Source organism: Panonychus citri, unplaced genomic scaffold (assembly GCF_014898815.1).
Source record: "Panonychus citri isolate SS breed McGregor unplaced genomic scaffold, ASM1489881v1 Contig00111, whole genome shotgun sequence".
Taxonomy (NCBI): Eukaryota; Metazoa; Arthropoda; class Arachnida; order Trombidiformes; family Tetranychidae; genus Panonychus; species Panonychus citri.
In genome coordinates this window covers 484,336-496,150 of record NW_026515516.1, presented here as the reverse complement: position 1 = coordinate 496,150, position 11,815 = coordinate 484,336, and the positions used below count along the sequence as shown (strand labels likewise).

Here is an 11,815-nt window from a genome sequence, read left to right as displayed (position 1 = left end):
TCTTCAAATGGTGATAAAGCAATCTTATCGTTTACATATAGATGAACAATGTGATTTTCTGATCCCAGTCTACGTGTTGTCCTTCGAACTGTTTTCACATTGAAAAGAGAATTTTTATAATCCTCAAATGATAACTGGTTCTCAACTACAACACCTTGAACTCCTTTAGCCCTCTTTTTAACCTCGCTTTGTGTTTTGATTGCATACAGTTTTGGTCTCAGAGCGATAACTTCTTCAATCACTTGACCATTCATCTCATCCTTTAGACATCCAATTTTTTCGATTGTTACTGCTATACAAGCAGTGTTCAACAGGAAGATCACTGAAATCCATTATATCTGAAAAATGATCCATATCTCGAACTAAATCGTCAGTTTTTATCTCAACTAAGAGAGAATCAGTATCAGAATATACTAAACTGATGTTATCATGAAAATAAGATTTAAATCTATCATAGTAGAGGGTGTAAACATGAAGTTTAGCCAACTCTAATACAGTAAAACCAACAATTATGGGTTTGTCAAGTAAAACGGTATCCGGTAGCATTTGAAAAAGCACTTTATCATCTGAGAGGATTCGCATGTTTTTACATAGATGCTTTCGAGTTCGTCTTGCAGCCATAGTATCTGTTGTCACCAAGTCAACTTTAACTCTTTTCCTTTTATCTTCCATCAATTTACCATAATTGCTGTTTACAAATAGCTTGTAAAGGGATGAGACAAAAGGAGAGGATGCTTGTTTCCTCTTTTCGGTGCAAAGGTTGATGTACGGTGATAACCAACGCTTTTGATGGAAAGATATTACTCGGTGAATATGCGTCACTTTCAATCCATGTTTGACGTAATACTTGAGCATTCGGTAGTGGATAACATATCGGGTTTTAGGAAGAAAAGTAGCAACAAGTTTCTCAGTTTTTGTTGACTTCTGGTCTAGTTCATCGAGAATAGATTTAGCGGTTGGACTTAACATTGAATCTGAAATTACCATTTTATGTGGAGCAAGTGGAAAATCGTTATGTAGATCGTGCAGTGTCTCAGGATAGATTAGATCAACTTCAAGAATGTAACCTGTTGGTGCATCGTCTTCGACAGATAGGTAACAGTTTAACTGTCGTGACTCTAACCATTGATAGTTACCAAACGGTAGAACATCACATTGCCTTGCCATATAAATTGTTCACGTCAAAATAAAGAATCCATGTTTGATCGCCTCCGTCGTATGATTGAACCAATTTATTGTTTGCTTTTACGTGTCTCTTGGCCACTGTAGTGAAACCACCTCTTATTCCGTTCTCAACCATCATGTACATTTCAAGATCAGTAAAGATCTTCAGGGATACTTTAAGCATCTTTATCGCTGAGGCAAAAGATAAACCAGGAACTGACATATAATGTGGCGGGTCAATAGCAAAGTCATTTAAACTTGTTTCTCTAAAGTTTTCAAAAACAGCGGCTAACAAAAGTACATCTAAACGTAAATAAATGTCTATCAGATCACCCAATTTTTGGCAGTTAAATTGTTTCCAGACACGCGTTAATCTTTCATACATTTCAATTGTAATAGATTTATCAGTGAGAGATGAATAGAATGATTCTATTGCAGGTAGATTTCTCTCTTCATACCTTTCAAATGAGTCCAAATATTCGTATGGAAGGACAGCTTTATCAAGAAGGTCGGTTAGATCACGAGTTTTCCACTCTTGACGTAAAAAGTGCTCCTTATCGACTAGGCTTAAATCTTTCGATAGAGTGTCAAGGCTAGCAGGTAAAAAAGCATACGAATCGAGGAAAGCTAAATTACCGGAATACCATCCAATATACTTTTCCAAAGATTGCGGTATTATGGTAATATTGGAAGAGAAGGTTTTACCGTCCATTCCAGCAATAAGTAAATGACTATCATAGTTCTTAAGGTTATGGAAGAAAATTGGAATTCTTTTGGGAATGGAGTAGTTTACATTGCAGGACTTGTGAGCTGCACCTCGATATGCACCAGTAAAATGATCATGGTCTCTAACTCTATCTCCTCCCAAGAAACCACCACAGATCCAACAATTCCATTCAGTTTTAAAACTTTGTGTCTGATCAAATGTGATCGTCATTGGCTTGCAGGCATTCAGTTTCAGGTAATCATCTAACCACTTCTCAGTTTGCTTAACACTACTCAGGAAATCATTGATGATGTTTTCTCCGTGTTTATAATCGCTCTTAATCACACGTTTGTTCCAGTCAACAACTATATAACCATAACTACTAGGCTCGTGACGAGATACTTTTCTTGGATCACCAGTTGGTATACATACACTTTCAAAATCTGCATAAATGATGAAAGGGTGTTTGCTTTCTTTTTTCAAGTTCCTCTTAACCAAATCTGCAAATGGAGTTTGCCTCGATACCACGGGTAGTTTCACTCGTTGTACGGCTCTATTTTCACAATCAATCAGATGAGTTGCAAGTTTTTCTTTAGAAGTATACCCATGTAGACATCTTTCACAGTGGTATCGTCTTCTATTAGTTTTACTGTTCAAGGCTCTACGTAAGCTTATAATCGGATAGAAATGATCAGCATATAAGAGTAATTTAACGTGTTTACTCTTTTTCTCTCTGGTAATACGAAGAGGGATTATGTATTTACCATCTAAGTTGTATGAAAAAACACTTACAGATATATCATTAACCTTTTCAAAGCCGTTTATCTGCTCAAGAGTAACATCTCCTGTCCATTTTGAGAAATTATGGTTATTGATGTATCGATTATATTGTGTTACGCGATGTTTGTCAACGTCTCCATATATACTCGCTAATATTGAATACATAAAACAGCTTGTCTTACAGTTAAGACTTACAAAACATCTCTTTCCATAGAGTTGCTTTGGTAATTTCTGGAGACGGCATCCTCCATGGTGTGGCTGATACCATGCAACATAAACATCTAGAGATGAAATACAAACTATGATGAAACCACTTCCTCTCTCAGTATAATGATCAATTATACTTTGAATCTCAGAGAAACTATCCATGAGTAATTGATCCAAATCATCGCATTCACTCAGATAAACTTTAAAAATTGAATGAATATACGAAGTGACGAAATCTTTCGTACCAAGTTTTTCAAATACAATGTTAATTGAAAATGAAATTTTCAGTGGGCCAAGTTCTCTTGACAATGACTCAACCATAGCTTTCAAATCTGGAACAGTGTTGGTATGTAGATCTTCCAATGTGTAACATTTATCAAATTTTCTTGAATATAAGCGATACTTCGATCTGAATGCTTGTTTGATCAAAGTGAAATTGAAAAGTTCAACTATATCTGTTACTTTAGGTGATGCAAGTATCAAGCCACAAATTTTAACATGACTTTCTAGTTGTTGATTTGTGTCGAATCTCGTTGAACATTTTTCACAAACTAAACCTTCAATCTCCATTTTACTGTTTTCACTGTTGTTTGTAGGTTGTGTTGGATAGCATGTGTGATCCAAAAGAGTAGAAAAGTCACCGAAAAACTGGTTACACTGAGGACAGCTACCAATAGACTGACTAATTGCAGCAAGATCATCTACTACTTGAAGTTGTTGTTGTTGTTGTTGTTGTTGTTGTTATCTTCATTTTGTTGTTGCATGTTGTCACATTGTTGATGGTTCGAATAACCCACTGGTTAAGTAAATTTGCAATTCATCCAACGAATCATTGTCACAACATGAATGGTTTATGAAGTCACCTAAGTCGTCAAAGACAATTTGACAAAATCTACATCTTAACCCCTAAAATAAGAAAGATATTAAAATATTAAATTTAAAAATTCACAGATTCAAGAAAACATACCTGATCATCCATTCTAGTTTTACATTTAAAATAATACTTATGATTTAAAATGCAATATAAATATCAACTAAATCAAATATGAATATTTCAATTTTATTTATACCTCAATTTTTTGTCACACACGCGCAATAAAAAATTCAGCAACTTTATGCAAATCTCAGTGTTAGAAAGAGTTTAATTTCGAAGTGCTATGGATGTTTTTTACAAAAAGTTGTCAAGAAATCTTACATTTGTTCTGTGGAGAATACAACGTCAAGTGGAGCTACCGTCACTCAAAAGAAGAATACAAGTTATCATCAATGAATACGAGCGTAAGCGAAAAGTGTCTCTAACTTGTGTTAATTCGGTTACATCGAGTGATGGTGAAGTCGGTGAACATTTTTGTTGTGATAATGTAGACTTACTGAGTGATCACTTGATTAAATTAAAAAATTTGATTGAATCGGAAAGTACTGTTATTATAATTTTGCACGTAAGGCTAACAATCAACACGTAATTAAACTAAGATTAAAATCTTAGAACAATTTTTAACAATGTATTTACTAATTGAAAACTATGAAAATTAAATTTTGGAATTTTCTTCGGGTCAAAAATAGCGATGATGTCAAATTATATCGTCGATACTTTCGACGAAGTAATGACTTGTAGAATAATGATTTCAATATTTTAAAATTATTGAAATAAATTCGATATTTTTACTTTGATAAGTGAAATTTTCAACAATTAACTAATCACAATTAAGAAAATTAAATTCAAAATTTGGTCTAGCATTGAGAATTTATGAAAATAAAACTTTTTACCATTGAGTAGATGGAAATTTCATGATCTCGTGATGAATTTTCAAATTTGCTGAAAAAGACCAAATTTTGATTTAATTTCTCTTGATTGAATTCACTATCAAGTATGACTATTAATTTTAAAACTAATCATTGTCATTTTGACTGTACATCGACGATAATAATGACCATTTTTCATGTGATTAAATTTTAATATTTTCAATTTTGAAAATGCTTCTCTAATTACGATACGTGTTGATAATACTAATTGCTACTAATCATCTAATACTATAATTATCTTGTTGATTATATGAGACTCGTTGAAGATAAAATACTCATGATTAATGAATCTGAATTGATTGTAACATCTTCATCTCTGTAATAAATTGTCATGTTTTTTTCTCCAAATCTTATCTCAATTTTACATTTAATTCAAAATAATCGAACGGCTACCAGGTATCTGATGAGCAATACAATACATCACATTTCGGATTTGTACTAGTAAAATATCGATTTCATTCAAACTACACACATATTGATAAGCTGGATGAAACACTGATGGCATTTGCCTATCAAGGATACTTCTGATCTGATCATTAGTCGTGTAACCTCCAATTGTGTATGATAAAACTTCAGTAAATCCATAATCCAAAATTGTTTGTACCAAATCTTCTCCTTCTTTTTCATAGCTTTTATATTGGTCATTCAGTCTAGAATAAATGGCTCTTTCAATAATCTAAGATTGAGAAATCGTAAAAAATTAATTGTCATAACTTAAGTCATGAAATTTACTTACATTAGGTATATTGTTTATAACATGATCCATATTGAAAATTTAATAATGTAATTACGAAGAGAAAAATTTGACAAAATGTACTTTGCATTGACGTACCTATTTTAACTGAATTGCATTTGTGGAAAAATGGATGAAAAAGAATTATTATGCATTTACAATTTACTCCATCCTTAGTAACAAACCAACCATTTTTTCCAAAATTTTTGGGAAAAAAATTTTTTCTCCCCACCAACAACAACACCCAATATGAAATTTATTCCACTGATTACTCTGATCAATACTGATGGAAAATGATGACTTTCAATTCCGGAGAAGACCGGAGACCAATTTTAGAAATTTAATTCAATTTTCCGAAGTTTTTGGGAAAAAATTTTTCTCCCCCCAACAACACCCAATATGAAATTTATTCCACTGATTACTCTGATCAATACTGATGGAAAATGATGACTCTCAATTCCGGAGAAGACCGGAGACCAATTTTAGAAATTTAATTCAATTTTCCGAAGTTTTTGGGAAAAAATTTTTTTCTCCCCACCAACAACAACACCCAATATGAAATTTATTCCACTGATTATCATCAATGGAAAATGATGACTTTCAATTCCGGAGAAGACCGGAGACCAATTTTAGAAATTTAATTCAATTTTCCGAAGTTTTTGGGAAAAAATTTTTTTCTCCCCACCAACAACAACACCCAATATGAAATTTATTCCACTTATTACTCTGATCAATACTGATGGAAAATGATGACTCTCAATTCCGGAGAAGACCGGAGACCAATTTTAGAAATAAAATTCAACTAAGTTTTATACGTTTGGTAGGTAAGTATCCTACTGGTTTGTCATTACGGTCAAACCCTGGCGGCTGGGCCTGTCTCGCGAGTTAAACGAGCTCACAGGTCCCAGAGGTATCGCGAGAATGTTGATTTCTTCTACCTCGCGAGCTAAATGATATCCATGTCCACTGAGATCACGCGAGCTAATGGATTTCTACGATTTCGCGAGATGAAAGAAAATATTTAACAGGAAAATTTGAAAAGTTTAAGTGGATGCAAATTGATTTATTGTTTTTTTCATTTCAAATTCCTGAAGTCTATTGATAAAAATTTAAAAGTTTTTTCTTTAATCATGTAATCATGTAATTCTTTAATTCTTTTTATTTATAAACAATTCAATCATTTATTACGGTTTTCACGCCACATTTGCACAACCGTTTTCAATGCACATTGATACTTAGCATCAGCAGGATGGAGTTGACATGGTGTCCCTCGTGGATTGGTAGCTAAATTAATCTTGATCCTTGGAATCCCCATACGACGGAGAACACCTTCAGCATCAGGAGAGACATAGGCCATGAGAAACTCATCCTGCGTGGTACTTGATCCATAAAAAGTTGAAAGAAGACTAGTCGCTTGATTGACACGAAGTCCATGTCCATTACATTCGAATGGTAATCCATGAACCATTGATGTTTCCGTGGCTATCGACCACGAACTTTCCACAGATATGTCGCAAGTTTTTTGACGATGATCGATAGCAAAATGAACCGTTGATAGATCACTAAGAAGAGCAAGTTCACGTGGAATAAATAAACCATTGTTGTGGAAACCTTGAACATCAAAAAAAGCACAAATATTGGAATTCATTTTTAAGGTGAATAAAATTTTGTAAACACACAAGCAGAAAGTTCAATTAAAATCAAGTTTATTAAATCGATTCATAAAGTTAAATGAATACAATCAATCACAAATCATTTTCAATACAATAATTAGAGAGCGAAACGTTATCTTATTCTCTTTCGCAAAATCTGCAAGATTTCCTGCAAATCCAGAGGAAATTACCTCCACAAATGAAGGTAAATCTGTTGACAAACCGTCAATCTTTCCAAAGGAAGCTGAGTAAAAATTGAAAAGTTCATCCGCTTTCCCTTTCATGGTGTTCTTTTGTTCATCCGTTAGCTTCCCGGGTTCAAGCAACTCTTCTTCCTCCCATTGCATCATAGGACTTTTATTCTGACCATCAATAAATTTAGAGAATAAACACGCTTGTTGTAATAAAGAAGCTGGATATTTTCCAAGTGGATCTTTAACGAATTCATTAAGTAAGACTATACCAGGAATCAGATTATCCAGAATATTAAAGTATTTAGCTTCAATCTTCAGCTTTGCATACCTCTTCTCACATTGAAGATCACCAGAGTCAAGCTTAACGATAGAAAGCTCATCAATACTTTCCAATTCATCTGCAGTTCCTTTGATCATCATAGAAATGTATCTCCCAAGATGAATAAGTTCCCATCGCTTGAGGTTCAGTCCATTACGAGTCGGATGATTGTTGTAGTAAAACCGAATGTCCGAACGTGTACAAGTAACATCTCCGAATTCATCTACTCCATAAGAAACGGTGATTTTCAAATCAGGGTTGATAACAATTGGCTTTAATGAGCTCCAGGTCAAAACAGGCATATTGATTTTTAAGTTGAAAACTAAGTATGATATTGTTGGACGTTGATGAAGAGAAAACTTTAAACTGAATTGATTTCCTGATTTACTGGTCTTTTTATAGCAAAAGAGATACAAGAGAAAAACTTTTCAAAAATCTGTCGTAAGTGTCTTCTAGTTTTACCTCCGGTTATAATGTAAGAGCCTTTTGGAAAGTATATAACACATACTTTACCATCCCTCCAATAGATACCATTGAAAAGTTCGGGTTCATATGAAACATTATCATTTGCTTTAACAAAAATGTTTACATCTATTCGCGGTAAAATTTTCCCTGAAGCAACGTAGTTACAAACTCTTACAAATTTAATTTTATCAAGAGGGAAGTGCTTTTGAACAAATGCACCTGCTGAAGTTATAGTTTTAAATCCTGTTGCATTAATTTTCCCTGATTCAAATACGAGTAAGCATTTACCTTTATCTCTGATCACATCGGCATTGAATCTCTTCTTTGTTTTTCCTGAAGCACCTTTTATAATAATACTTCGACACAAGTCCCAACACGAGACAATATTAGTAATTTTTGGTAGACTGTAATCTTTCATCTTCGAGTATCATTTTTCAACTGATCTTTAACGTAAAAAGGTGATCAACTAAATAGTACAAACAAATTCTTTTAAATTCTCATCTATTAAGTGTTCATCATGATTGACAATATGGACGGTTTATTTGGTTTTGACGTTGACACCAAACAAGCCTGTTACTATGATTATAAAAATTTTCATTTCAAAAACATCTCTAGTGATGATGACCTAAGACTGTTTATCCACAGCTTTAATATCTCTGGATTAGCCCCCTGTGTTGGTAATGATGCTGCTCGATTGTTGAAACCCTTAGAACTTGATCGTGCCAACGTTTGTGATTTCGGTATGAAAATCGCTTTAACACTTGAAGGTGAAATGCGAAAAGTCAACGATTTTTTGAAAAATGTTAAGCCGCAAAATTGTACCTGTGGTCTTATTGTATACAAGAAAAAAAAGCTGATAAAGAGGTGTACATACTAAGTAAATTAATGTTCATATATTTTTTGTGTATCAATAATACTCGTAAATCAATAAATCAAATTGAGACTTTTTATGAAAAAACGGGCTTCTTATTGCGTTTTCAAATATTTGTCTGAACTGTGATTAACGTCCGGGAAACATTTGCTTAGCTAACATTGTTTAAATTAATTTATCTCTTGGGTTTTTAAACAAAACAATATAATGAGAGTTTAAAGATATATTTCTTGACTCACCGCCTTTAACAAAAAAGTTTTGTACTAATAAAATTACTGATAGGTTTCTATGATGACTACCTTTCGTAAAAAGCTGTGATACTATTTTTGAGTTAGACGATTCATGCATCAAGCCATCAATTATTATTAAATGTGGATTTTTACCATCAATCTTATCAAAAAAATTGTCTGGTAATCCTTTGATAAACTGAACACTTTCCATCTCGTTAAAGATTGGTTGGTACTCTGCATAAAAGTATGGTATCAATGTTGGAACTGGACTTATTGTTTTCTCTCTATTTCAGTTAGTCTCTTCACCCAAAATGATTTTCCACATCCACTGGGTCCTGCCACCATCATTGTGAATGGGTGTCTCAAGTATATTGAATACATGTTGTTCATTTCAAATCTTTAATCACTCAGATAATCTTACATTATTCATTTGAAATTCACATAAATTTTGAGACAAATGTTCATGTATTTACATTACCGACTCTTTTTACTAGGACAGGAAATGTGCATTTTTCAAAAAGTGCATTTTAAGTCATAAGTGCATTTAAGTCGACCTGCATTTAAGGGGTACACTCTTATACTACTCTCATATCAGGTTGATGATCATTTACTCAGATTTAGTCTGGGATAGATTAATATTATCCAGTTGATTGGAATTGGTGTTTTTAGCATGAGAACCCTGAATCAGAGTCTGAGTTATGATGATGATGATGATGATTTTCATTAAATGAACCTGATTTCATTGTTGTCGATTATGATTAGAAACAGAATTTGAATTGATAAGAGGGATGAGAATTCATTAGAAATGCTTCATGTGGCAAAGTTAATATTCAAAGTTTGAGTTTCAAGAGAGAGAAAAAATCAGTTCCCTATTTTTTCTTGCTTTTCTTTTTCTCTGAACTTTTCATGGTAATTCTGGTTCTGTAACTTGATAGCTGCCATTTGAATTGTGAATGGTAATATCAAGTGAAACTGACAAAGTTTTGACAATTATGCTGATTTTGTGTTTAGGAAGTGAACAAGAGGAGGATCAGGAGGTGGAAATAAAGTAAAAACTGATTCCCTTGATTCTGATCATCATAATCATTATCATGAGGATTGAACTTTTTTACATGAATTCGGAGATGAAAAAAAAGAGTTGAAGATGTTTTATAAGAAGAAAAAAAGTTCTTTTCGATTCTGAAATATATATCTTTTTTGGTGTTTTCTCTCAGCCATGATGATGCTTTTAGATGATTCGGTTCATAGGGTGGAGGTGGGAGAGAGAGAAAAAAAAGAGAGAGAGAACGATAAAGTTCTGATTGTTTATCTGATTCTATTTTTTTTCTCTCAGTTGAAATACTTTTGCTTCAATTGTTTCGTTAAGCATTTGAAACGGAAACGGAAGCAAAGTTCATCTTGTAAAACATAAATTTTCAAAATCAGGAAATAGTTGATTCCAAAGGGATTTGTAGTTGAAACTGTTGAACAATTAAGGTTTTACTGGTGGTCAGTAGTAGATTTCAATTGCTGGACATGGGTCATGAAGCCTTGTTTGGTTAGTTCATTGGTTTGGGAATAAAAAAAAATTCAAGAGAAAGAGACAATAAGTGATTAAGTTAATTGTTGCGAAGTCAATTCAAGTGTGAATCAATTTTTCTGTTATAAATCTGTGTGTATCCGAAGTAAATTAAATTAACTACAACAATTAACTTGATTCTCATGCTGAGTTTCAATATACTGCAAATATAAAAGACTCAGAAGGGAAACTCAATCACATTCTGGACAATGGTCAGTTATCCAATAAAAATATTCTCGAAATGAAGTAAGATGACCAAAAAAAAGTTCTGTTGAAAGAATTGGATTTAAACTCTAATTCAAATTCAATCTATTGAAAGATCAACATGATAACAATAATCGTTATCGAAACAATTAGAAGTTTATATTTATATAAGTTGACAATTAATTCATGAAATTATTCAGATGAAAATTAGTAGGGTTAAAGGGAGGAGAAAAGTTCTAATAAAATCGAAACATTAAATTGAACTTTTATTGTTCTTTGGTTTTGATTGAAGGTGAATGGATCGTAATATTTAACATGATTGTTGATCATGATTCAGTTTGAATTGATGATTAATCTGATTACTTTTGAGAAATTCAATTTCAAATCTGTAACAGATTCAAATTCAATTGACACTCAGAGAGATGTGATAGTTTGAGGTAGTTGATGAAATTTCATTTCAGATGAAATAATTTTGATCCATATTACTTTTGCCTCTTTAAACCAAAAGGATCATAATGATGATGATGATGATGATAGAGAGGAAGATGAGACAAAAAACTTTATATTATCATGATATTTCCCGAATTTGGATTCTGAACATTTTTACTTTCTGATTGTCAACCTTTTTTTTATCGTTTGATTTATTGAATTGAAATCGTAGAATCGAGTTGAAGAGACAAAAGAGTTAGAAAAAGAGAACGAGAAAGATAAAGAGAAATGAAAATGACAAAACTCATGGTGAATGAAGAGAGAGAAAAATCTGAAAGACTGAATTTTGCCCTGAAAATGCCTGAAAGGGAATCGATTATGATGTATTATTATTAGTATAATATTAGATAACTTTGGCTTCGTCACTTTTTCTTGTATCTTTCATCATCTTCTCCATCCTCCTCCTCCTCATTGATCCTCCATTCCCACTGATCATCACG

The 11,815-nt window shown here is 32.8% G+C and overlaps 1 protein-coding gene across 1 annotated transcript; it reads right to left on the bottom strand.

Annotated features, from left to right (window-relative positions):
• Positions 1–255: 255 nt before the first annotated feature.
• On the bottom strand, positions 256–3,427 carry LOC128389950 (uncharacterized). Its single transcript, XM_053349609.1, has 2 exons — positions 1,165–3,427; positions 256–1,118 (listed from the first exon to the last, which is right to left on the bottom strand). The coding sequence occupies exons 1-2, from the start codon at positions 3,425–3,427 to the stop codon at positions 256–258; spliced, it is 3,126 nt and encodes a 1,041-aa protein (XP_053205584.1).
• Positions 3,428–11,815: the final 8,388 nt, after the last annotated feature.